Source organism: Colias croceus, chromosome 1, assembly GCF_905220415.1.
Source record: "Colias croceus chromosome 1, ilColCroc2.1".
In the NCBI taxonomy this organism is placed as follows: Eukaryota; Metazoa; Arthropoda; class Insecta; order Lepidoptera; family Pieridae; genus Colias; species Colias croceus.
Genome location: NC_059537.1, coordinates 5305886 through 5333411, shown reverse-complemented (window position 1 = coordinate 5333411; position 27526 = coordinate 5305886). Strand labels below are relative to the sequence as shown.

At 34.4% G+C, this 27526-nt stretch overlaps 2 protein-coding genes across 7 annotated transcripts in view; one reads left to right on the top strand and one right to left on the bottom strand.

The window, feature by feature from the left end:
* LOC123697621 (cytosolic carboxypeptidase 1-like) overlaps positions 1 to 27526 on the top strand; it is a 77945-nt gene that overhangs the window by 36500 nt on the left and 13919 nt on the right. For all 3 annotated transcript variants that reach the window (XM_045644165.1, XM_045644167.1, XM_045644166.1), the window contains 9 exons: positions 347 to 611; positions 692 to 939; positions 1149 to 1344; positions 1417 to 1545; positions 1762 to 1882; positions 2267 to 2474; positions 2955 to 3127; positions 3452 to 3589; positions 4583 to 4761. In XM_045644165.1, coding sequence (XP_045500121.1) covers positions 347 to 611; positions 692 to 939; positions 1149 to 1344; positions 1417 to 1545; positions 1762 to 1882; positions 2267 to 2474; positions 2955 to 3127; positions 3452 to 3589; positions 4583 to 4761 — 1657 coding nt within the window. The remainder of the gene's footprint in view (positions 1 to 346; positions 612 to 691; positions 940 to 1148; positions 1345 to 1416; positions 1546 to 1761; positions 1883 to 2266; positions 2475 to 2954; positions 3128 to 3451; positions 3590 to 4582; positions 4762 to 27526) is intronic.
* LOC123697655 lies at positions 5201 to 19958 on the bottom strand. Of its 4 annotated transcripts, none has more exons than XM_045644168.1 (6): positions 19828 to 19958; positions 10276 to 10381; positions 8154 to 8230; positions 7832 to 8039; positions 6921 to 7088; positions 5201 to 6420 (listed from the first exon to the last, which is right to left on the bottom strand). In XM_045644168.1, exons 1-6 carry the CDS (start codon positions 19886 to 19888, stop codon positions 5982 to 5984), a joined length of 1059 nt encoding a protein of 352 aa, XP_045500124.1. In that variant the 5' UTR covers positions 19889 to 19958; the 3' UTR covers positions 5201 to 5981. The 4 variants fall into 4 exon arrangements, with proteins under 4 accessions (XP_045500124.1, XP_045500128.1, XP_045500136.1 ...); XM_045644172.1 differs by having other exon boundaries at positions 6921 to 7076; XM_045644180.1 differs by having other exon boundaries at positions 6293 to 6420; positions 6911 to 7088.

Below are 27526 nucleotides of genomic sequence, written 5' to 3'. Positions count from 1 at the left end.
ACGTATGAACACGAGTCGGTTGTATTTAAATCACATTCAGATTCAGACGGAGTTTCTAGAACCGATCGAGACAAAAAATCTGCAACATTGTTATTGCTAATATGACTAATATACTACACACTGACTAGCTGTTCCGCGCGGTTTCACCCGCGTGGCTCCGCTTCTGTTGGTCTTAGCGTGATAATATATAGCCTTTATTACTTGTGGATAATGTAGCTTTCGAATGGTGAAAGAATTTTTTAAAATCGGTCCAGTAGTTTGTGAGCCTATTCATTACAATCAAACAAACAAATAAAGTTTTCCTCCTTATAATATTAGTGTAGATAAATCTCTCCCTATGCTTCAGGTACAAACACTTCTTGGCCCTGTCACGATGACGAAGAAGAAGCTGCTAACTCAGATTCGAAGACAATCAATTCTGATTTAGATGAGGATGGTCCTGATACAGATGTTGAAGGAATTGATGAGTTTCCTGATATAGAGTTTGATGAAACCGAAATGAAACCCGAAGGAAGTGAAGAAACTTCCAAGGGACAAATAAAAAGTGGAGACAGTTTACAAAGTGCCCTATGGATTAACCCAAATGAGAGAGATTTAGAAGACTTAAAAAAGTAATATATTTCAAATAGTTATTAATTTAAACTGTTTTCTTTGATTATTATGATACTTAACAATCACATTATCTTTTCAGATACTTTATATTTTTTAAAGAATTTGGTTCCTATAATAAGCAAGTTAAATTAGTCAAAAGTCGGTCTAATTCACGTGGATCGATACTTGAGGATTTCCTAGTCTCACAAAGTTCCAATAGAAACGTTATGTCTTCTCTTAATTTATCACTTACTACAAATTTAGGAAACATTGAATATGAAAATTTTACTGGGCCTTCACAGTCGCCTTCTTTCCTACAAGGATATCATAGAATCCATGAAAGTGCTTGTGAGTATTCAAACAATCTTGATGTAGTGTACAATTATGGGCAGACGGAGAAATGATATTTAAATAAAAAAGTCAATACAAAGATAATATAAATATATTTCTGCATGACACTTCCTTTTTTTCACACAATTTTATTGCTTAAAAATGATTGCGCCTGTCAAAAAAATTCTTGTTGTAATTTAGAGAAATGATCTTTATGTTCCCAACAGCAACGACATCGTGTTCGTCTCTAAAAATCCACAAAGATATTTCCAAGTTTTCTTCATTCCCGTCAGTATATTGTACTATATCGTCTAGAGTAAAAAGTGTCATTCCATTCGTGAAAGTTGCGTATCCTGATATGATGGGAGGGCAAGGAACTAGCCAACCAGAACCTTTAAATAAAATGGAGAGAACTGCTTGCAGGTATATAAAAGAAAATATTAAAAAAATGGCCCAAACTATGCCTCTAAGGTTCAATATGAAATATTTTTTCAGGAATAAATTGTTATCATGTGTAGACAGAGCAATAAATCCAGAAGCGTATATGAATGAGGTTGTGTATGATTTAGATTCATTAAGCTCGACACCCAGTACTACTAACGCTGACTCTACATCACAAAAAAGGTAAGGAAAATAAACAGATGCACAAGTCATTTATAATCTGAAATGTACTTTACTAGTAATCTGTTTCCGTTCCACGCTTATTACTTTACAGCTGTTGTAACATAAAAACTAATTTCTTAGTTCAGTGAAATATGGACCGAAAAAATGTAGAGTTCTCACAAATTCGTTCTTATTGAATATTGTTTCGACTTATCTATTATGTTTCTTCCATTTCAGCTCCGAAAGCCTATTCTTAACAAATTTGGATGAGCAAGAAATTACTAAAGTTAACAGTTTCTCATCACGGCTGAGCTTTGAATCCAGATTTGAGTCGGGAAATCTACGTAAAGTTATTCAGGTAATATTTTCTCCTTATTAGTTAGTTATCATTATAACATGAGATATGCAGATTGTTTTTGTATTTTTCTTTGTTGAAATAATTTAAATCTATTGACATAATATATCAAACCATTGTTAGATATAAACTTGCCATATTTACGTTAAAAGTTGGTTTTTGCTTCCAACAAGAAAGTTTTTGAGTCGGTTCATAAATATTCAAGTTTCGGTTCCCCTTTAGCCAAAAAAGAGCAAACAAATGTTAGACCGTAGATCTAGAAACCTAGAATAGGTAGATCTATCTTTCTAGTATGTATCTGATCTCTTTAGTATGTATTTGAAGTAAAGAAAGCATTCGGTATAATATATTACTTTTTCTTCATAACACAGATTTGTATAAATTTAGACAGGTCCAAGAGAGTACGAGCTGATACTGATGCCCGATGTAAATTCGACAAAACGTCACCAATGGTTTTACTTCGAAGTGCGGAATATGCAACAAGGGCGTCCGTACATATTCAATATTGTGAATTGTGAGAAATCTGATAGCCAGTTCAATTTCGGCATGAAGCCTGTTATGTATTCTGTGAAGGAAGCGGTTCTAGGAAGGCCCGGTAATTATTTATGCGTTATAGTTTGTAATATACAGTTATTTTTGCATTCGTGAGAACCTATTTTGTTTTAATCGTTCTTCGATATGAAAATACGTAATATTAGGTTGAATCAAAATGAAAAGTTGGATATAAAAAAGAGCGTGTGTACCGAGCAGTGATAGAAGTGAAACTTCTTTTGCAAGATTCAAAGGTATCATAATCGACGACTTACTCCATGAGTCCATGACGTGACCTTATTGCCATGACGCCACCTTGAAATTTTATTCTCAACGCGCCTAAAGAAATTTCATTTTAAAAATCGATAGCGCTATCATTTTATTATCTTAGCTTAGTTAAGAATCAATTGATTAATTATAGGCACATACTCGCCTGTTTTAAAGAATTGCAGAAGCCTTGATGTGGCTTCCTCGCATTTAAAATACTATTGGATATTTTTTTTTGGTTTGTTATAAAAAATCTAACATATAAATACTTTTTTAGGTTGGGTACGCGCTGGTTCTGACATCTGCTACTACCGCAACAGCTACCACTACGCGAACCAGAAGAGCCACAACAAATGCTACCTCACCGTCACCTTCAATATTGAGTTTCCGCACACTAATGATGTCTGCTATCTTGCGTATCATTTTCCCTTTACCTATTCGATGATGTTGGTTAGTAATTAATTTAACCGTCTTTGAATTAAACCCATCTCCGATATGTTAATACGCGTTAACATTTTTAGCGCCTAAGAATTGCATGTAAAATATCTGCCTTAATTATTTTCATAGAGCTAAGTCATAGAGCATCCTACATTTATAACTCAAAAGCGATGGAGCTTCTCACTCTATTTCATTTCTTTTATGGTTTTAATATATTCGTTTTTGTTTATCAAACTCAACAACAAACTGATTACCACAATTTTGTGCTTTTAAAGCTGATTCTAATCTATAGTTTTTGATCCTGAAAAACATTTTATGTTTTTTAATGAATTTCAGACGCGCATCTGGCACTGGAGTACCCAAATGCCGGTCGGTTCGTACCTGCGCGTGGAACCACTGTGCTACTCGCTGAACAACAATGAAGTACCGCTTCTGACAATATCTGCTGAAGATTCACCATCCAATCCGATAGTGGTTATACTATATTATTCTCTTAAATTTGTTTTTCCAATTTTCTCATTAAATTTGTTTTTCTCAAACTACTTATACAACAGTTTCTTAAATTATTAACTTCCTTATTAACCACACTTGTATTTGAATTGGACTGATTAATATTGTACTAGAGGACGTGGATTCAATTGCCCCACAGGAAAAATACTGTGTCTCATACATTATGTTTATCTCTCGACTGTTTTCCAAAAACAAGATTTATTTTAAATTCTGACTAGGTGCCAAATAAAAGAATAAAACGTTTACTTAATTTTTATAGACTATCAACCCTTTATATCTCGTATTTTCTGTAGATCCACCCGGATAAAAACTAAACTAACTATGTATATTACAGTGTAATTTAGCATTAGGAAAGGATTTCCAATATCAGTCAAACATTTTTGCAAATCAGTTAAACGTTTTCTTTTGCTGCGTTGATTTTTAGGTAATTTTACATCTTTTAAGTTTTATAATTAAGAACTTCTGTCAGAACGAATAAAACGTAAAGATATAAAAAGTATAAAACGCAGGGGTGACTGATCTGACCATACAATCAAATTTCATTGTGAACATGCGAAGCTGCAGGCAAGAGCTAGTAGTATCAGTATACAATGAAACCCTTATAAGCACAAGTGTAGTCTATATGTTACAGTCAAAACCCTGAACCAGTCAATAACCTTATTGATCGGTAAAATTAGTCAATAAGGTTATTGACTAAGGGCGTCTGTCAATATCCTTATTGACTGATTTTATCTGACAAAATCAGTTATTAAGGTCTGCTCTTTAAATCAGTCAATGAGGTTATTGACTGAGGGTGTCGGTCAATAACCTTATTAACTGATTTTGTCAGATAAAATCAGTCAATAAGGATATCGACCGACGCCCTTAGTCAATAACCTAATTGACTAATTTTACCGGTCAATAAGGTTGTAGACTGGTTCAGGGTTTTGACTGTAACATATACACCATCGTCCCCAGGACCGCGAGATAATATTCCTGACCGCGCGCGTGCACCCGGGCGAGAGCAACGCGTCGTGGGTGATGGACGGCACGCTGGGCTGCCTGCTCGCGGACGCGCCGCCCGCCGCCGCGCTACGGGCCAAGTACGTGTTCAAGGTCGTGCCCATGCTCAACGTGGAGGGGGTCGTTAACGGCTGGTGAGTGCTATATGATTTGAGTTTGATTTTTAATTTTGTGGCACACATGATTTTAGAAAAAAAAATCATATTTCATGGTAGTACTGTTCTGATTTTTTTGTAATGTTGCTAGCACATTAATTAATTTTGTATGAATCAATATATGTGAGATCAAATAAATTGTAATACAAAATGCTCGCTTGAAAAAGCGTTTATTTACTTATTTATATATATTTATATTTTACATGCTATATTGTGCTATGTACCGCAATAAAGCGTACAACTTGTGACGGAAAATAGTTTCTTTGACCTTACAGAAAGCTGACTGAATTCATGAAACAACTTGAACAGTGAATTGCAACACACGGTAGCAACCGTTTAAAATTCATTGTTGCAACTCGCAATGGTGTGTAAAATATTGTTACTCATGTGCATAAGGACAGGGAAAATGAAAATCGTATTTATTTATTGTTTACAATTTATTATCCTCGCTACATCACTATTCTTTAAATTCTTGAGTTTCAACTTACAATACTTAATAACTAGGTACGTCAAATATTACAAATACTAACTTAAAACTAATCCGAATGATATGTCCAGACAATGCTTTATTTATTCAATTTTACTTACATTAAAATTAAATATATACCATACAAACGAAATCCCGGAGATCTTGAACATGCGTAAATTAAAATTTATCGAAGTTTAGGTACCTATTAATATGTGTGGAATGTTCGTTTCGTTGTTCGGATCAGAAAGCGGAGGCAAGTCGTAACACGAGTCGCCAGCACCTTCACTTACATAATTGTTGCCCATGGAAAAATAAAATATCCCACCACACGTCGTCATTTATACATAAAAGGGACAAATCACGTATAAATACTAGATGCATTGCAGAAACTAATTTAACGCAATAACAAGAGTCGTTTTTATGTTCTGAATTCTGAAATTTTATAAATCTTATTATGCACGCATCATTATTTTATAGAACTAAGGCACCGCTAGCGCACAGATATTATGTTGATGATTTTTCTAGTATTTATACGTCATTATGATACATGATACAGTACATCTGAATCTCATTTACAGCGACGCATTTACCGAGGAGCCTAGGGAACCTCAAAAGCAAGCATAAGTATTATAATCAATCTACAATATTTTTGAAATAATGAATAATACTTTTGGTAGTAAATACAACTAAACGTCACAAGCTTATACTACGAGCACTGTCGAATCGGACGCTAATAGGCAGGGGGTGCTAGCATACCGCTAGCGTGGACGGATCGTTCAGTAGCGTCCGGTTCGGCGGTGGAAGGCACCTCCTCGGCTGTCGGCGCGTCGTGAGCCTCTTGGGTCAAGTAGGCAGCAGGGTCATCACCCGCCATACCCTCATCATCTTCATATGGGCCTTGAGTGTGCTCCTCCTTTGCTTCGCGTTCAGGTTCCTTTGAGTGAGCATCAGCGGCACGGGAATAGTGCGAATCAATTTGTGGGGGTGATTTCAAGAGAGCGCCGGTCTTAAGATGAGGGGACTGAAGGCCGTCGAGAGATGAAGGACGCAGCTTGCCGATGAGGTCGTTCAGGGTGAAGTGGGTCGGCAGGTGCTCAGAGCGGGGTGGTGGTGGCGACGACGACGTGAGCGGGTGCGCTGTCGTCGTGGTCGTCATCGAAAGGGGCTTTCTGTTGAGTGAAATAAACATCGACCCTCGTGTTACAGTCCCTCAAATATAACATTTAACATGAATTTTATCCAGGAGTTTAATACAATAAAACACAAATTATTAGAGAGATACCAAGCAAAGCCCCCTTCACCCACCCACCAAAAAGTTTAAATTTTGAATATTTTCGGACATTAAATTGGTAGTAGATTTTAAATTACAAATTCCGAATTCAGTTGGGTGTAGGGCTCTTGTTTGGTGGTTGGGTTGGCCAAGAAGCCTGATCCCGTGGGTCCACGCGCTTATTAAACCGATGACACACTAAATCTACACCCTTGTTAGAATACACTATCATAATAACTACATCCCAAATTAAAGTAACAATGTCGTCATGTTGACATGGTAGTGTGAGAGAACAGTGAAAACAAAACACGAAAGATGTGCATATTAGAAACGTATAGAGAGCGCGCGGCTTTTGGGGAGCGGGCCTCCGGAGACAGTTGGCATCTCACCTGGCATTACCCCTGCGCCGAAGATACGGGGATGGATCCGTAGTTGTAGTAGTAGCAGCGCGTTTGCTCGCAGATGAAGTCCTTGATTTCACCGCAGTGTTGTGGCTCCCAGTGGAATGTGGGTGCCTTTAGCGCCACGCAACCGTTGGTCATCACATGCTCGGTTCTGGAAAACAGACTATTTATTTTGCATTACGGTTCTTCTAGGATTCAGTTTTGCATTCTACCATCAATAAATTGTTATTTATTGAAACTTAAAATTAATTAATTAATGTTAAAAAAAGTGTTATTAATTAGTTAACTGAATTATAATTCAGTAAAAATAAAATTTAAAAATAAGTTATTAAAACTTAATATGTTACAGTTGTAACAATTTATATAAACACGATAGTACAATAAACAGCAATTAACCTAAAGTATGTTGCAAGTTGATATAAATTCTCTACAAAAACTAATTAATTGCAACATGGCATTAAATGTAGAAATAGTAAAAACATAAAACAAGAAAACTTGTTCTTTGAAAGAAATCTTTACATCTTTCTTTATAAACGGGGCCTGTCACTTATTTTTGCTGTGTATCGTAAATCAAGTTACTAAATACGGCAAATGCTTATATGGTCCACTGTAGCTTCCTAGTATAGACGTTAAGGTATTCGTTAAAAAAGTGCACCATCATTCTCTATCATTTGCAGTTTCTCACCTCATCGTTTTTGCCATCATTAAACATCGTTAAATATTATATGATTTATGTTGAGTATATCTTGACAAGTGCTAGGTTGTTAGTTCAACTCCTTTCCGATTATAAGCTTATTAGTGCACTAGCAGATTCGAATTGCATTATACAAATAGCTTAAAGACTAATTTGAACTTAAATTTCCTGTATCATGATTTAAATAACTCCTCGGATATTTATCTACGTACCCATGCCTCGCAGTACGTTGTGGTGCTGTGCTGCCTTGTGGGACGTCCAGGGGGTCCATGCTGTCGTCAGCATGTTGGCTGGGCTGGTCCATTGTCAGGCGTCTCATATAGTTGAAGGTAGCGTTGAACGGCAGACCAGTGCTCATCCATAGGTACATATCAGTACCGAGGTTATTTCCGGAAGTCCAGAAATCATATTTATTGTATCCTGAAAATTTAGAAGAATAATTATAATTTCATAAATAAAATTGATCACGATTATTTATTAGAAATATATCTTCTAGTTAAATCTTTACAATTAAGTATTTAAAAAAGTACTGACCAGCATTCGTTAGATACGTTGTGATAGAGTCTGCCTTTTCTTTAGTTTCAAATGAAGCTAATTGAAGACCTAATGATCTGCAATAGAAAAACATAAAAACATTTACTCGCAAGTACTTTAATTGAAATAGATGAAATTCAATGTTATTATGCTGTTAATGACCCTCGGTTGTATTGAAGCAAGAACCAAAGTATTGGCAAGTCAAAGAATCCGGTGTCATTGACAGTTGTAACACAACTCTAGCCGTGTATAATTGTCCGTGTCTCAACCACGACAAGTTACAAACTTGCTAGGCCAGATCCACGAATGCTATTTAGCTAAGAGTCCTGGCTAATCGTGTCCTATAAGGTTTATAAGATCGCAAATAGACTACATCGCCAAGCCAGTTTATCGAAGTGCAATTTATCCGCTAAAGACACTCTACGGCCTTGCAGGGACGGGTCTACATTCCACACGGCATCGGGATTCTTAGAGATTAAAAACCCTCTGCCAAGTTCCGTAATAATGCACCACCGTATTTAGTTACAACGTTTCTTACAAGGAGCACGTCCTCGAGATTTTAAACCCTGATTGTCAATTCTCTCTTAAACCGCAAAGCACGTGGTAAAAAATACATTCCCTTGATGTTGGAATGATAAATTAAGCCCACCCAACGAGTAAAAACCCAATAATGAGAATTGAATTAGGAATCAATAATGCTCTACATAATTAATATTAGAAACATTGGCCGTTCACAATGCCATACCGTTTTCTTTTTAATCAATACAATAAGTCTAAACTTTTTATTCCATTCACGTTATTAGAACTTGTGCTGAATTAAAATTTCATGAATTAATTAAGGAGAGTCAAATATGATAATTGCTTTACCATTGAGTATCTGACATATCGACATATTTTTAGCACCATAACTGTTTCAATACTTTTTGTTTCAGACTCGTCCACATTCATGACGGGTTTCTCATAATTTACAATTAATTTATTTTTATTAGATAATGTATTGCATTGTATTGTTTTCGTGTGAAATAATGAGCTTGTAAAATTTCGCTGTAACTTATTATTGAAATTTGTCATCAGAATCGTCCTTAACGTTCCTTATATTTTTTAGCATAATCATTTCTTGTTTAAGGTCAATAAAATAAAAATGACGAAAGAACTGAACGATGAAAAGAATAATTTAATGTTAATTATTTTTACCGTTATCTTATTTTTGAAAAAACGGCGACAAATAAGCGTGGCAGGCTGGCGGCATTTCACATTATACACGGTTGATGAAAGATCCATAAGACGCAAAACACTTCGTCACGCTATCACAGTGTCATCTTAATACTCTCATCATATCAAATAGCAGGTTATCATCTCCAATATTTTATATAATATTATATATGCCATACACCATGCAAGCAAGACCCTAATCGATTTTCTAAAATACAGTAATGTCGTTTGCTTCGCAAGTAATGAACCCTATGATTGGTAACAATTGGAACTGTAAATCTGGGTCGTGTTGGCGACGAGATAGGACATCGTGACCGCGCAACAAGGCGACTGACCTTTGTCATTACTGAAACTGGCACGTGGTAGGGTCGAGATCAAAGATTAAAGCTAAACTCTGGTTTACTGGGAAACTCGCACGACTCGGTTTAGCTCTATATTATGTCTTAGAAAATTCAGGAAAGTGTAACTGTAATACTTACAATATTTAATGTATATGTGTTACACATTTTTTATGAATGCAGATGAATGCAAAAAATGTTTCAGATATTGTTATTGCTATAAAGTAAAGCTCAGAATTTTAGGTGTCAATGTTATTTAGAATATTTCTCAGTATCAGTAACGGTAATGCAAATGATCCTTTATTTCCTGGTCGCGACTAAACACATCGAAGGGCAGTGGGCACGCTTGTTAACGGCTACTCGACTATAGTTATGGCAGAGTTCGAATAGGACAAGAGTACAGATAAGCCAGATAAGCATTCCTAGTCACGATACAACTATTACGTCCCGCGAGAATTGCACTTTGAGAAATATGATACGACCTTAAGCTGAAATATAGGGGTGTAACATTCCTAAGTACGTTGTTGTACAATTCAATGTAGTGTAATGTTGGAAGTGTGCGCTATACTTGCCTGCAATATTGGTACGCTAGGAAATAGTTGAGCTCTGGACTATAGGGGTTCATCCTGGATATAAAGTACTGGACTCCATCTAGCTGTATCGTCGTTATCCTTTGAGCTGTAACAATATAAAATCGGTTAAATCCGTGCACATTATTTTTTACGATGGCAAAGATGGTAACGGGGAAACCACGATGTGATAACATAATGTCTCTAACGGTTCTGCGTTCCCTGTTTCTTGCTTTATTTTTATTCTCATAAAAAGTTCACTGACTTGAGTTTATCTTTATCTTTACCTTTTATGCATTAATGGTGTTTTGCATCAAACATTTTTATGATGTAACAGATCAGAAAGTTATTATCAATCGATGCATCGATACTTATTTATTATATATTGTGTTCCAGCAACGTTAATTTGCGTACTTTTTCTTATAATTATTATTATGAATTAATAAGAATGTATATTTTTTATTTTATGGAGGAAAGTGCATACTTTTTTAGTTCAGTCTAAATTTTTTATGGGTTTTATAAACGTTACATTTTTTTACTTAACAATCCAACGTAGTTAAATTTTATGTTCGATTAGTTTAAAGTCGGTTTATCGTTTTTGTAATATAAAAATAACACTTAATGGAGTGTCATCAGACATACTTAGCTATCATATGTCTGTATTAATATCATTATGCGCCCAATTAAACTCAATGTATCTGACGATGCGGTCAGCCGCACTTCATTATCCCATAATAGGAGAGCACAATACCGGTATCATACGAATATAGACATTTTCAAGTAGCACCTAAAAAGTTTTACAGTATATATATTTTATGTATCTACAGTATTTTCTATTCAGTTTTTTTGCTGAAAAACTTACCAACAGCAAGAATTTGCAAACAATGCTCGAGTGAAAATAAATCTGGAGTGGACTGGAATAACTCTTGATTTATTCAATGTATATTTCCTTGCTAAGAAATTATTTAAATAAAATCGAATAAATATTCTATGAACATGACGAGATTGTCTATTAAATATGCATATTTATATATTATGTACATTAGATTAGACGTGTTTTTATGCCTTCCGTCCGCTCTACCGCATTACCATCTAAGTGGAGATGTTATCTAGTGATCTAGAAGGTCTTCGAACCCCTTTAATATTGTGATAAATTGTATATATCCTCTTTTCGCTATTAAACTGTAATCAGGATTAAGAATTAATACACAAAAAGGCGCTTGATATGTGAATATGTGAATAACTTATAGGTCTGGAGCAAGCCATCTGCGCGATTCTTTTTAAAATCAGTTTAAAATCACCCCTGCTTGTACCTATCAAGGTAAAAGAATATTTAAAATCGAGTCGAGTTATTTTTTAATTCAAAAAACAAAAATAAAATTATTTAAAACCGTTAGTTTAATTTTTCGGTAAGCGTTAAGCTTTATTATCCAAACAATTTATATAATTTTAATAGTAAATAAGTAATAAGTAAATATCATTTTATATTAATTTATGTTCTCAACAGAAGCTACACTTTTTCTTAGAAAACTAAATCTGTTTTTTAACAAAAGGGATTATTTTTGCTTATATAGTAACTTATTAGTAACTTATAACTTAGTACTTACTTATTTTGTACACATTTAATTAACGGAAGTCAACAAAGCTTTTACTTGCATAAACGCTGCAGTACATCTACTACCGTGTCGTACGCTAGTACATACATCCGAAATCTAAGTAAATACGGGAGAGTTATTTACACATACATTCTTGAATGCAAAAACGAGTAGTTTACGTCCATGGAGATTACACATAAACTGAGTATTACTCGCCTATTATGGGGTCTGGGTCTTTGGAATTCATGCATAATGCTGTCTCCTGCATAAATAGCGTCGCACATTGCTTACTTGATTTTTTTCTTTCTTTTTTTACACACATTTCTGTAAAAGCTTTGTACTGAGTTTACAAACGCTTGACTCCTTCGCATGTACGTGTTTTATTTTTGCGTGTTCTCGCAAGTTAACAAGGAAAAAAGTTACAGTACCTACACGTATGAGAATAATTACCTCGATTATAAAATTTCAACGTAACGATGATAAAATTGTATACTCTGCAAATTTGTTACGTTGTATGATAACAAATGATTGCCTTTTATAAAATTACACGAATTAACAACAGAATTGCTTTTTCTGGATTGAATAATTATAATATTTGTGCGGTGAAGCACAAACCGGAGCCAGCGATCAAGAACCACTAATGTTTTCGTAACGAGTTCACAAAATACGCCATCAATAATACAACGAGGTAAAAAAGAAATTGCTAAGCAATATTCCTGCTTAAAAGGCAGTCATAAGATGCGGCTAAGGGCAGGACGAAAAAAGTTAAGAACTACGCGGATGTCGGGATTTTAAATTCAGAAATTTATTTCGTCGGGATGGCAGTCATATTCCAGTGACTATTTATGCAGTGCTAGTTGGTACAGGTTTTTGACATACGAGGGGAGCATTGAGCGGAGAGGCTGGTCACGTCGGAGTGCGCTTGCTGCATACTGATGCGACATTGCCGTACTCGTTCAAAGCGAGTTTGGCTCTCTACAGATTTTAATATATATGTTTTATAAGTGCATGAATGCACCAGCTCTTTTCAAATGCAGCATGATGCATCGGTTTTTTTATTACTGAGAATAATGTATTACTTATTTTTAAATTGTTACACTTCCTCTGCTGAGTAATATAAGTAATGTAGATGTTAGGTTCATATAAATGGGACATCGATAAATGCATAACTTGAGAAAATTAATTGAAATTACATGTTAATGTGTCGAGGACATTGAAAAAGTGCCGAATATGATTAAATTCTTATTAATTAGAAAAGGGCATTTTTATGCAAGAAGAAGTAGAATTACTGAACAAAAAAAATATCTTTTGTTTATAATTTAGATATCCGGCTCATCTAACTGAGCAGCGTGGACCGGACGCGATGCTAACGGCCCCTTGTCCAAAAGCATCCAGCACTTGCGAACGGAGGCGGTGACGCACCTGTCCGTGATGCGTAACCCAAGTAGCATAACCATTCATAGCTTTCATTTCATATGCGGCCTATATTCAAGTGCAAACTGCACTCATAAAAGTTCTATGAACGTGCAAATTAGAAATTATACCTCCATTTCTGGCTATAGTGGCCGTGACGTGACTCATACAAAATATTTTTGTCGTTTCTTATTCTCGATGCAGATATTTTGCGATAACACGTGTGAAACTTGAACAATCGAGAAACTTTCATTATTGTCTCCTGTACAGCTTTATATTGAATTAATTAATTGAATTGCATTGAAATCGAAACTGAATCATAATTTCTAGTAATAGCTCATAAAAGTCCCTTTCAAAATTCATGTAACAGTCCCGAATGAATGGGAGGAAGTTGTACTTATTATTACGTTGTACTTGAGATTCCGTCACGATATATTTTATGTGAATACAAATGAGGTGGTTCGTCTCTTTTTTACGTTTTACAACAACGCGCCTATATCAGGTTATTTGTTGAATAATCGATTAGATATAACGATTAGTCACCGGAATCATGGAAGACATTATTCATTCCGCCATCGGAAGTGATAATGTCAAATTCGTGGCACGTCTTTATGTGTTCCTAAAGGGTTATGTAAAACTTCATGCTCATTATGCGATCGTGTAAACGGTGATTTGTTATGCTTTTTAATACAATTTATACATAATTTAGTAAATGTCTACATAATAAGGTATCTAATTAATCCATCATCATTATTCATATATGAAGCTTTCAACTTTCAAATTGAAATAATTGAATTTTTTTTATTCATTTCATTTTAATTTTCTTCATGCCGTTATGAATGGAACACCACTGTTTAACAATTAATTATTATGAAGAAATATTGAGTTATTGTAATTTCTTGATGGCATTTTTGGTCTAATGATAATTAATAGCAATGTACAGCAAAAAACATCTAGCATCATTGCATAACCAGCTTACATAAATAATTCTTGATTCTTGCATACATTTCCATCTTCTCCCTCTGTAATTATCAAAGCTATAAAAACTTACTGTAAAGTAATTATACTAACTCAAAGAAATTCGCTTTTACATACGTTTGTATAAATACATTATGCATGTTGTTCGTAATTAAGCTCAATTCCACCTTCCTTTGCTAATTGCTTTCCTCAATTCATGGCAAATACATAATATCTATCATTACCTTCTAGAGGAAGTTTGAGTTTATCATTTATTAAGGTAATGAATAGTAAAAATAAGCGTCATCTTATCTTATCTTATCTTATCTTATAATATATATATAAATCTCGTGTCACAATGTTTGTCCTCAATGGACTCCTAAACCACTTAACCGATTATAATAAAATTCGTACACCATGTGCAGTTCGATTCAACTTGAGAGATAGGATAGGTTTTATCCCGGAAATCCCTCGGGAACGGGAACTATGCGGGTTTTTCTTTGAAAACGCGGGCGAAGCCGCGGGCGGAAAGCTAGTATTTATATAAAAAATAACAGTACTTAACTCAGAAAGAATAAAGGAAAGGAAAAATAATCCTATCGTCCAAACAATTTTACATAGAATTTAGAAAAAATAGGATAGTCATTTTAAAGCTAGCTAACTGCGAAAAAGAATGTAAATATAGACGATAATCCCAGTAATTGTCGCCACCCGTAGCTGAAGTATTTATGTAATTAGATGGTTTTAAATGAATGCATAAGAGCGTTAAGAATGCTAGTCATTTTCTGTTGCGGCCTCAAGCTCGTATTAAGGCTATTATATTTTTCTTCTTTTGTAACGAGCATTTGCAAAAGGCGAGTGCATATAATAAAGAGTAATTCATAGAATATTTATGGCTATTTATAGCTATAGTGCAGCATACAGTATGATAGAGGCGCTGGTTGTAAGTTGGCGCCGGCGTGAAGGTTCGCTCCAACCTTACATAACGCAAACCAGTCTCATATCGGTCGCAAAACCCGCGCCTTGGCTGCATTACATTACAGCCAAGTGCAAGGGCAAGGCGAGCCATCTTTTCACGGCCGCGCCGATCTCTCGACGATAAAACCCGCAATCTACTCGGCTTTAACACTTGTGTAATTTTACTCAGATCCGTACACGTAACTGCGTTCATTACACATCCGTAGGAGTCAATGAACTTGCTAATTTATTAGATAGGTAGTAATTATAAAATAAAGCAGTAGGAATGCTGGCACGGTTTTATGATGTAAGAGCTCAAACTGTCAGTCCGCAGTTACCTCAGTTTGTTTTACATTTATTGCTACCTAAGTGCATATATTTTAGGATTTTTCCATTGGTATTATAATAAAATCATTGAATTGAACTTGTGCAATTTTTCTATAAAAACAAAGCATCAATTTATATTTATTTTCGAGAATTATCTGAGTCATGCTAACTCATCTTAAATCGGCGATTCGAATTGTAATGGCTTCAATTAATATGGCATATAAATGCACGAATTGATGTACTATCGAAATCTAGATAACGATTAACCGTGGGAATACGATTTAATTGTTCGTGGTCGGATATTCAACGAAACGCAAAAAAGGGTCGGTAATGGCCGTGAGTAGGAGGACAAGACCACCCCAATCCTGTGACCTCAAAATCAACCCTTTTCAATTGAGTATTATATAAAATGTTTTCTTTTTTTTATGAATAGATGGAAAAACAACGTAAATATCTTAAACGTAATAATTATCTTAACATATCATGTTAGTTATTTTACGTCTTCTTGATAATAATTTAGGTGTAAATGGCTTTGCTTACAAAAAATAAATAAAATATATTTTGTTAGCAATGATAAAATCAACTTACAGAGAGATGACAATAACTCATCAATTTTATCGCCGCTATTATTCGGCGAATACAATACAATATTATAAATTCAATCAGAACGTGCTGTATATTTATACCGTGAACCAAAAAACAGAAGTTATAAAAAATCTATTCCAAAGTAATTTAATATAATTACCACATGGAGCGTAACACTATATTAGAACGCGTATATTGGAATTAGGGTTAAAAAAGATAAAAGTGCTTTTAAAGTTCTGCCTTTCGGCGACGGCTATGAAAGCTCATCCAAATTTATGTTGGTTAATACTACCGCTTTGTGAAATGCATAATATTTTAGTTTGGAGATATTTCATGATAAATTGAAACATTCGTAAGTATAGTTTTTAAAAAGTACTTCAGTCTTAATAACCAATATTTAATCTTATAAAAAATATATATTACTTAATTCTTATATGGTAAAATCAGTTAGTCAGTGAAAACTGTATAATAAGAGCTGTTAATGAATTTTTACATCAAAAATATCACATCAAATCCTGAAAAACTAAAAATACAAAATTTAATTTTATTTAAAATAAAACCAATTAACATGTAAGCGATAAAGTTATAGTCACTACTTATTATAATTCCCATAAATACTGATAGAGTCGTGTTGTGATAACATTATGACGTGAAGTTTATAGACTTGGAGTATGGATACACGCAAGGGAATGTTGTTATAATCCATTAATATTAAAATAGAACATTGCTTTGAGAATATCTATTTATAACGCGTCTCTGATTCAAAGATCTGATCATAAACTTTGCAACGTGTTGGATAATTTAAAAATAAATATTTTGGTACTATGTATCGATTTTTTCATTTTTCATAACCAAACATCTTTTTTATAAAGGTGAAATCTGTTTACTGTATTAAACAAATTTGTGTATAATGGTTCGAAAAAATAGTAGATGTTCGGTTCCCTATCAGATATCAAGTAACCTGAGATGGTCGATGTTATGTCACAAGCGTGTGTAAAATACTAGTCACGCAGAAAATCTCCTTTTGTGATGTCATAAACAGTTCCCTCCGCTTCATTTACGGTACATGTTGCAGCATTCCAACTAATCGACGCGGACAGATAACCCATAATGTAATTCCTGAGAAGTACAAGTCCTTTCCGCGGTTACTACTCTCGGGACGTTGAACCGTGCACCTGTCGTCCCCCCTTCACCCCTCGCTATTTTTTCTCATCAAAACTTCCGTTCCACAGTTTTTGCCGCCCTGTCGATAACCTATCCGATACTGCGGTCACGGCTCATTAGAAGAATCGCTTGCAATGCTGTTGATTTTTTAATCTTTTTCGTATTTGGGTCTGTGGTGGTAGCTTTAGTAATTTACTGGATCAAATCATACTCGTTCAAGCTGATGGCTTGACTTTGATGTTTCATTTCGGTAATGATACTTTTTATTACAATATACTTATAAGGCTTTTTCTTGGTTTTTGAAAATGACGTGAGATGAGAAGGTTACATCCTACGGAACCCCATTAAGGCGTTAATAGGGGCTAGCGACCTTGGCGACGATTTACTAGGCGGAATCGGGGGACCGGCGCGAATCTATCGTAGTAAAAGTACGTATAAAAATTATTTAAAAATATATTTGGATATTGAATCAAAATTTAAAACAACCATGCCCTGTGTTTCAATTTCATAAACACACTGTAAAAACACTACAATAATTTACATTATATTGACTTAGCATTTTGGTTTAAAGTACAAAAATCGACCTCAGTTCATGATTTTTTTCCAAAAAACCTGATTGTAAAATAAACAAATTAAAACAACCATGCCCTTTATCATATTCGAAACTATAATATACATTTTTTTTTAGATATGTACATAAAGAATCTAAGAAGAAAAACGGTTATAACTAGAGTTAATTTTCGGTATCAAAAGGGGATTCTACCCGATTCAGGCCTTAATCAAATTGCTTGACAACGAGGTGTTTTATAAATATGGCTATCCAATATCTCAATGCATAAATAACTTGGAATTCCTGTTCATGTGAAATGTATGCAAAAGGAATCTATTGGGTCCATTTTATTCCATGTACGTTGTGTTGTTTCAAGACTAAATCTATGTTGGCTGTCGCATTGTTCAGTCCTCTTGCGTCCATAAATGTTGCCCTCACCTCCCAAGAGCACTTGAGTCAACAAACAGAAACAACCTTTTGCCTTAGCTTTCGATGTCGTTACGTTTTGTTGATATTACATGCCACATAAAATATTATGTGATTTTGTGGGTTATTGCGCAGAACGTGTTCAAGTCTGTGTTTTGTTTCGCATAAATAATTTTGTAGTCACGTTTTATAAAGTCTTTAAGTATTTTTTGGATTAATATATTGCATTATATTTAGTGATTAAAGTCGGTAGGTATTTTTGGATTAAAGAAATATGGCGATTTTATTCAAGTGAATATATTATGTCGTTCAGGTAACGGTAAGGCTGTCTTATATTGTTGTGCGTATTTTTAAATCACCGTAAGTTTCCACATTGTGGCGTCATATAATGAGTTTCCTGTGTGAATTTCTTCAAATGATGGAGACAGTTTGTGAACTACTAACAGTTCCCAGATTGAATGACAAAATATTTGAGCAGTCTAGTTAAAAGGTTCTGGGTTATGGGTATTGAAATATCTATGTTACTGACCTAAAGCTCTATAATTGATTGTCTCACATTTATTTGGTTGTTAAAATGAATCGCTTTGGAAAGAATCATTTTGCTTTAAATTCATATGTATCATTTCTGCCGACCTTATAGGATGAAGCTAAGTTGAATGCTTTGAGTTGTAATGTAATTAAAAATAATGGTAGTTGTCGGAGAGAAGTTGCAGGCATTGTACTCTAATGGAAGTTGAACAATGAAGGTCGAGGACCCGCGGGTCAAACCACGACGCGTTCCTACACTAGGAATGTCAACTGCACTCGTAATACGCTCTTTATTATGTCCAAGTTCATGCTTGCATTGTTGCATAACCATTTCCTCGGTAATACTTCATGTAATGAAAGGTGGGAAATTTTGCTTCGACTATTTATTATGGGACATATTTCTGTGATATATGTCTTTACGGTGATTTTATATTATTACTTTTTTTATCTATTTTATAATAATATTTTATATTTAACATTAGTTTTGATGATCTTATAAGTTTTTGTAACAAAAGTTAATGCTCTTGCAATGAAACTTTTTTTACTGTGACCACTTAAATTAGAGCCACTACAATAGTATTCTTAGCTGTTTTTATCGGGTTTTCTGTTGCACTGATGTCTTTTCTTTTTGACTTGATTGCTTTGTTAGTAGTTTGAATGTTATCAAGTTAACAACATTTCTTGATTTCAAAAATTGTTTGATTTACCTACTCTTAACTACCTGGAGCTATATTATTGATACTAAATTAAAATAATTGATACTAAAATAAAACTTAAAATTTTTCTACACTTCATAATCTAAATTATATTCTAATAATAATTCATCTGAGATACATAAGTTTAAATATATTTAATTAGTAGGTAGAATTTATATCATATAATTTGTATTTATTCTCATACTGAATATTCCTACTCGTGTTCCTCGAGAAGGTTAAAATTAGAGTTTATGAATCAAGGTAGTCTTAAATAGGACACATTGCTTCAATTGAGATGAGTATTCAGCATAAAAATAATAGATCGTACGTATAAAATTTAATTTAAACTTCGACATACCTGCAGCGGGCCCAATGGTAGCTGCGAAGAGCAGAAAACATGTTGCAAGAACGATCTGCATGATGAGTCTTTCGGGATTGTCGAAATAGTGTGGAATACCACTCGATAGAGCGCACACGCAACACGGGACACTCGGGTACACTGAGCGCGCGCAGGTCGGGACCCCCCCTTATAACAGCGAAGCGTCCCGCGCGTACCACTACTCGAACAATGGGGAAGAAAAACACGCGACAAACGCCTCTAACTCCACATACATCGACCACCTACAACTGGCTCTATCGTTAATGCCGTAACGCAAGACGGTAATGGTGATGCGCCAAGTTCAACGCTCGCTGTGGAAGCGTGGTACGCAGCGCGGACGTCCGGCGTCGATCCGACGCTCGGCGCTCGCGTTCATACAGGAGTTATCTCTGCAAATCGTACCGCACAATAGTTTGCGCTCAATTTGTTCTTGTTGCGGTCCAGGCGAATTCTTCGCTTGTCGAAAGGACTGTCTTAGTTTTTTCATGATCACGATGTATGGCAAGTCTTCAAGGGTTGTACCCTTGTTATATCAACAGTTCAAATCGGACACGTATCTTTGGTGCAATTACAGCATGCGTACTAATTTATTGATTAACAATGCAAGCGAGGGGTCGTGAATTTAACAAAAATATTTTGAGAAGTATTTTATGCCTTCACTAATTGGCATGAAGTAATGCAACGAAGAATAAAGCTCTTTAGAGGAATTACATTTTAAGCACCTTATCAGAATGTTTGCACCGCTAATAACGTGTTTCTACTTTTATCGAACGACTCGACGTAGTAAATAAACCATCGATGAATAAAAAACTTGTTAAAAAGCACAATGTACAGAATGAAAGATGGATTCGTAGAGAAGAAAACAGGGTACCTATTTAAACTATTCGAGCTAAATTCTATTTTTGAAAAATATGATGCCCACAGCCCAATATAAAAGATTCCAGAAATAACATATTTATTTTCATTATTCATACACGTACGGTTTGGTTTGTAGTTGTATGCATACGCCAACAAAGTATATGCGTATCAATAAAATAAGATTAAAACTTATCACGATAGCGTAGATCTTACATGTTAGGGCTTCCTTTACAAGCGTAGTAAAACATTATAATATCTTATCGGCAGGAATATTACGTATAGCTTACTCGTTTCCTGATTTTTATATATCTGAATAACTGTATAAAAATATCATTAAGATTAAGTATTAAATAATATGAAAATAATAATAATGATGTGGTTTTAAATCTTATATAACTCAGAATAAATGATTCGACAAACCTGGTGGTTTGGCGGTCCAAATAGATATTCATCAGCATTTAAATTTTTTCCGATGTTGCTACTATTCCGTATTCGAGCACAAATTACATCAAGAATACAATAAATGACCACCAATAATAGCCCACGTATCGGCTGGAGAGTCAATTTGTTGACAAAAACTTTTAAAATTGCTCGCTTTGAGAAAATTTAACATGTTTGAGTAAGCACAATTACCCTTAATAGTACGGGAGCTAGCAACGTTTAAAAAAAAGTCATTTTAGTATAGTTGGGTTTTTGATAGGTATACTGTTTCTCTTGCTATTTCGGTTAGAGTCCGGGCTGTCTGGCTGGCCGCAGTGGTTGCGTTTATTAGTGCGCATCTTATCTGCACAGGAAAATATCCTTAATTTAAAGTCATTTTTTAACGCGTAATTTTTAATCTTTTGCCTTTAGATAGATCCATCAGACATAATTTTTTTATTGCAAGACGTTTTTTTCGTTGTAAAATAGGTGCCATACGCAATTTTTATTTAAAAATAACTAAAATGTCATCGAAATAAGTGAAATTACATCAACATGAGTCCGCTTAAAAGGTAAGTAATAACTTTATTATTTATATTATATTATCCTTTTTTAATACTTATATTGAATAATTAGTAAACTAATATTTTTAATAGATGGTTTCATATTTATTACACTTTTGGGTATAAATATGAATTTGATGATATTTGTATTTTCTAGTGTTTGATTTTAAGCGAGTATTATACATTTTGAAATTAAAGACTTGGGAAAATAATACAATGAATAAATCGCGTTTAAAATCCGTTAAAAAGTCTTTAATTTCTTGATGATATTTGGTTTTTATCAAGTTTACATTAACGTCCTATTTGAGGTTCGTTGGGAAAAAGGAGGCGATATGGTAGATTGTTGCAAAAAACTGTAAATAGTAAAATGAATATTGTATATAGTATAAATAACACAGTGATTACTTATCCTTCACTAGGACTCATGTTGATGGAATTTCACTTATTTCGATGATATTTTAATTATTTTGAAATAAAAATTGCGTCTGGCACCTATTTAACAACGAAAAAAACGTCTTGCAATAAAAAATGTATGTCTAATGGATCTATCTAAAGGCAAACGATTAAAAATTACGCGTTAAAAAATGACTTTAAATTAAGGATATTTTCCTGTGCAGATAAGATGCGCACTAATAAACGCAACCACTGCGGCCAGCCAGACAGCCCGGACTCTAACCGAAATAGCAAGAGGAACAGCATATCAAAGAACCAACTATACTAAAATGCTCACTTGTCAACGTTGCTACCTCCTAGAATATAAGTGAGAGGTTTTCTCAAATACTATACATTAGCATAAATAAATACCATTTGTACAAAACTGACGCCCGCGGCAGTTGTACTTATGTTTTATCATTATTGTCGGTCACGAATCCTGTGTGTGGAACCACGTTTAAATCTTTGTTTAGAAATAATGAGAGAATACTGTACCATTAGGGATGTTTTAAATGGTAGCCCTGCCACACACGGACGCTAGGTATGTTTTAAACATTATGAAAAAACAGCCTTTGTGTGTTGATTCTGTACATTGATAATGCTAAGTAAAAACTCATATATTTACACTATTTATATTATACACTATCATACATTTCTTGATATAATAATTTTCGCAGATCCTTCATTCGCTTTCGCACCTGCGTAATAATTACATTATCATAATTTTACAACTTTACTCAACGAAATTGTATTTCACATTTTCAAATTAAGAAATTAATTACAATAACTCTTTCTCGTTTCGTTTGTCTACAATTAACCTTTGAAATGTTCATCGTAATTTTATCGTACTACGCATAAAAACAGCGTATGAACTACCGAAACTCTACAAAGTAAATATTTACATAATGTTATATCTGCACATCATAATTATTTAATTTGCAAAATTTAAATCCGCTATAATACTTTCTTAATAAGAGTAACTTATTACGTATTGAATTATTTATTACCACAACCGGCCGTAGCACACATTGATGGTAGAGCCCAAAGTTTCTAATGGAGTCGTTTAGGGTATTTTTTAAATCTAGTATTTAGTAATTTCAATTTCATGATCTTCTATGATTTTTCATCAAGATGAACATCTATAAAAAATCTTGTTATAGGTAATGGCGAGGTGTCTTTTACATTATGCAATTTGGTGCCCCTTACGATCTGACGCTTAGAGCCTACTCTCCACTAGCTCTACCCCAGAATGCATAGTGTTGTGTGTAATGTTTTTTTTAGGTATAATGTACCCTTATGTATTATTTTTCAAGATATATTGGATTCTGAACTACATTACTTATCTTTATATACATTACAAGTGTGAAAAATTTCATAGGTCCGCGAAATTTTCATGTATAAAGCTTATGAAATTTCCGTGGTCAAATTTATTTATTTAGTTAATTAAAGATTTATGAACAACAATACATACATTTTATAACAAAAATCCTTAGGTTGTGTAGTTTTGTGTGTTATGGTAAAAGTACATGTATATAATTTAATTGCGCCACTTTGAGAGCAATGTGACACACAAACACGTATCTCGTCTGAATGTTAGATCTGCCATGAAATAAAACAAAGTGGAGCATACGATTCACTTGAAAGCCGCCGCCGCGGCCGTTGCATCGCCACTTTAAGCTTTGAAAGCCACGTTAATTGGTGGGATGCTGTTTGCCCGCGACGCTCACCGGCTCACCGGCGCAGACAAGCGCCCCTGCCTCGCCACACAATGCGATCGCCCGCCAGCTATAACCACATCTATAACGCCTCACGTACTCCAAATAATATTCAATATACCATTGAAGCATTCGACAAGATACTGCACTTAAAATGAACCACGCGAGCTGGATTGCTTTAATGCCCGCAGGAATCTTTTTAAATCTTTTTAATCGCATTCAGCCGATGCCTATCGTATTGTTTTACATTGGATGAGTTACGTATGACTGAGATACGGGACGATAAAATAAAATTCACAGTTTTATTTCGCAAAAAGACACGATATTACTTTAATAGCTACAAAGAGAGGAAAAAATGCAATTCAGAGATACAAAGGAGTTTTTATCAAGGCAGATGTGGTTGGGTCTATGTATTTAATTGATCGGTCGCCTCGACATCTGTTTGAATCATAGTAAAATAGTGCTTCATATTTGTTATCAAACTATGAATTCGACGAACCAAGTTTTTACATTAAAACAAGGTAAATTTAAGGTTAGAACTTAGAACGTACTTATAAAAAAATCCTAACTTATTTTATAGATAATTACTTAATTAAATTGCTAGCAGGCATATAAACAAATACTTATCTTAAACTGAATATTTCCAATTAAATAGAGTCATCTAACTTATCTCATGTTTCTTAAAACAATCAAAAACTAATTGTCCTTGAAACAAATGATGATAAATGGATTATCTTACGAACCATAGAATTTGCTTCCCCTAATTGAAAAATTAAATTCGCATTAAGAAACTTCTCCAAAAATTTTGAACCTAATTTTTCTTAGAATATGCAAAAAAATAAATCAACGCCTTGATTGACAGATAAAAAAGGCTTTTGACTCTCCAGGATTAAAGAGCGGAATACCATTAAAAAGCTATTCTTGTCGTAACGTGATTCATAGCCTTCTTCGTCTTTTTAAATTGGCGAAAACTAATATGATATATTACAAGATTTTATAGCAATGTTCAATTCGTTTTCTTTTTTTAGAAACTTGTGTTAAGTTGTGTATTAAATTCATCCTTTAGAGCTTTTACTTATCTTATACTGAATATCACAAATAATTTCATCCGATTGCTCTTGATATTTATTCCTTTATTATAACCTAGTACATCCTATAACTAGCACATTGTTAATGCTCCGCTATAAATTTATCAAGCAATAACAATATAACAGGCACTGGGGGGTCCTCCATTACACTTAGTCGCTATCGAACATTAAGTGAAAATTTGTCTTTTGGAAAACTAGAGATACGTGTCGTATTTGGTCATCATCTAAATAGATTTGTCCCGTGTTTTCGTAAATAAATTTAATTCTAAGAAGCGTAGCGTATGAAAGTGGCAAGAAAACAGGATCGCATTCTTTAGTTATGTACGAGGCTAAGGCAGCAATCCGCATTTCCTTTTATGTAACATTTCAAATTACATCGAGCGTCGTTTGCTCCTGCGGTTTTTGTGATAAAATTCGTCGCGTCGTCTCACGCCTGGACCCCGTTCCCTGTCCGAGGACTAAACCAATTAAATGTTTTACCTTTACGAGCTAATAAACATACATTATAATTTTCATTACGCCGTCATTTTTACGCCCATTTTCTCGTTAAGCGAACTTTATTTATAGTCGATTAATGGACACAATTATCTACCAAAACCAAGTGATGAACCAACAAGATTTTTTAGAATGTAGTTGTATCTATATAACCATAATGACAAAATCAAATAGAAATTAGCTATTAATTAATTATTAAATTGTTATACGTGGAACACTCGGAATGAGTTATATTGTGCTGATCCTTTTGCAGGCGGGAGAGAGCAAATACATGATTTGGATTTGTTACTGGATTTGATAAAAACTGAGTATCGATGTCTGTATAGATCAAGCTGATCAGTGGCTGCAAAATACATCGTCAAAAACATCCACACAAGGAAGAAAGGAAGGAATACGTTCCCCCCCCCCCCCCCCCGTAGAGCCTAAAAAAATAATAGAACATCATTTAAAGGAAATTTTACGTAGAATATTTTCCTTGAACTAACCGTACTGCAATTTGTGCAGGTTTGAGATTTATTAGTTCAGGATACATCGCCCATTTTTGCAAGTGACTACTATCAAGCTAATTTTCCGTTTGTAGCTTTATTTTGATGAGACGCCCAATAATTTCGTGTACGAAAGTCTCGATTGTGGTAGCTAACAGAGATAACAAGGATAAAAAATTTTGATTAAAATAAAGCTACAAACGGAAAATCAGCTTGATAGTAGTCACTTGCAAAAATGGGCGATGTATCCTGAACTATATGAGCAAAAAAGCTATAAAAAAGTCCTTTGAACCCTCCCTACACCCTTAGCTCACCCCTCACTGTATAATTGTAGCGGTTTTCAAAACTACACGATTTATTTCCACTGGTTTTTCTTATTTTCTCGGACTATCTATTGATTTCATGTATGACTTAACGATTATGTTTTCGTTATGAAGTTTTTCTTATTTATTTAACAAAATAAGTAAAGGTTAAATTTGGCTCAAATATGTTAACTAGCAATAAAGAGTAACTTTGCCCTCAAAAATATTAACGAATAGTTATTAAAAAGAATTAACGAAATCTCTTGATAGAGTCGAATGTTACAATATAATATCCTTACCAATATGAAAAATTGCGACAATCCTTTGTAGTTTCTATGAAAACAGATCGCTTTACAGACTAATGTTATACGGTGCTAGATCGTGACGTCGAGACTATTAACTTTAAGGTCGGCCGTTTGCATGTTCAGCGGTTTTGTATTTCGCGTCTCATCAACTTGTTTATGCTTATGGCAATTCTTTAACTGTCAACTGTTATGTGCACAAAGATGCTGTATTAAAATATAGAATGACAGCCTACGAAACACAGCTTATGTTTAAAACCATTTTATTTGCAGAGGTACTATTAATAGATATGCGCGCGTGTTTGTATTTTATTTTAATACAATACTTGAAATGTAGCACTGTTCTTAACTTATTTGCATGGTTTAATCTTATCAGTATTGGAGAATAGGCCCAGACACTTTATTTATATTTGAGTAATATATACGCTTAAATGCTTACTTCCTGCGCCAGCGCATGCTTACAATATGTTATTTTTACGACTTGACGTGATGCCCATAAAGAATATCCAAATTTTGTAAATTGACATTATATTAGTCAAGCAGTAAAAGTATCCTTATCTCTAGTCCAATGGACCTAGTAGATTAAGATTAAAATTACAATCTGTATATTTAAAAAATTACCTTTTACAATTTTGGTAACTCTAATAATGTTGTGAGCATGCTGCCAGGAAAATAAGGGACTAATAATAATCGCCTATTTTTACTGAAACTTTAGTATAAGCAAATATACTAATCATAATTCAATACTTTGGAGGCAGCGAGAACCAGCCATTAGCGTTGATCGTTGCGGATAAGGCGCCAGGATATTGATTCGCTTCGCGTTCTCGTGACATCAGTGATTATGTGTTTAAGCAATTACTCCTAGTAGTACCGCAACGTAGAGCCGAAGGTAAGATCGGATCCCGTTATAATTGGCCTGGGATCAAGGTACGTCAGAGCGAGGTGTCAGGCCACTTAGAACTGTAGGGGAAGTCGTACCGCCCCCCAATCGCCCTATAATTTTCAAAGCTCAATCCGG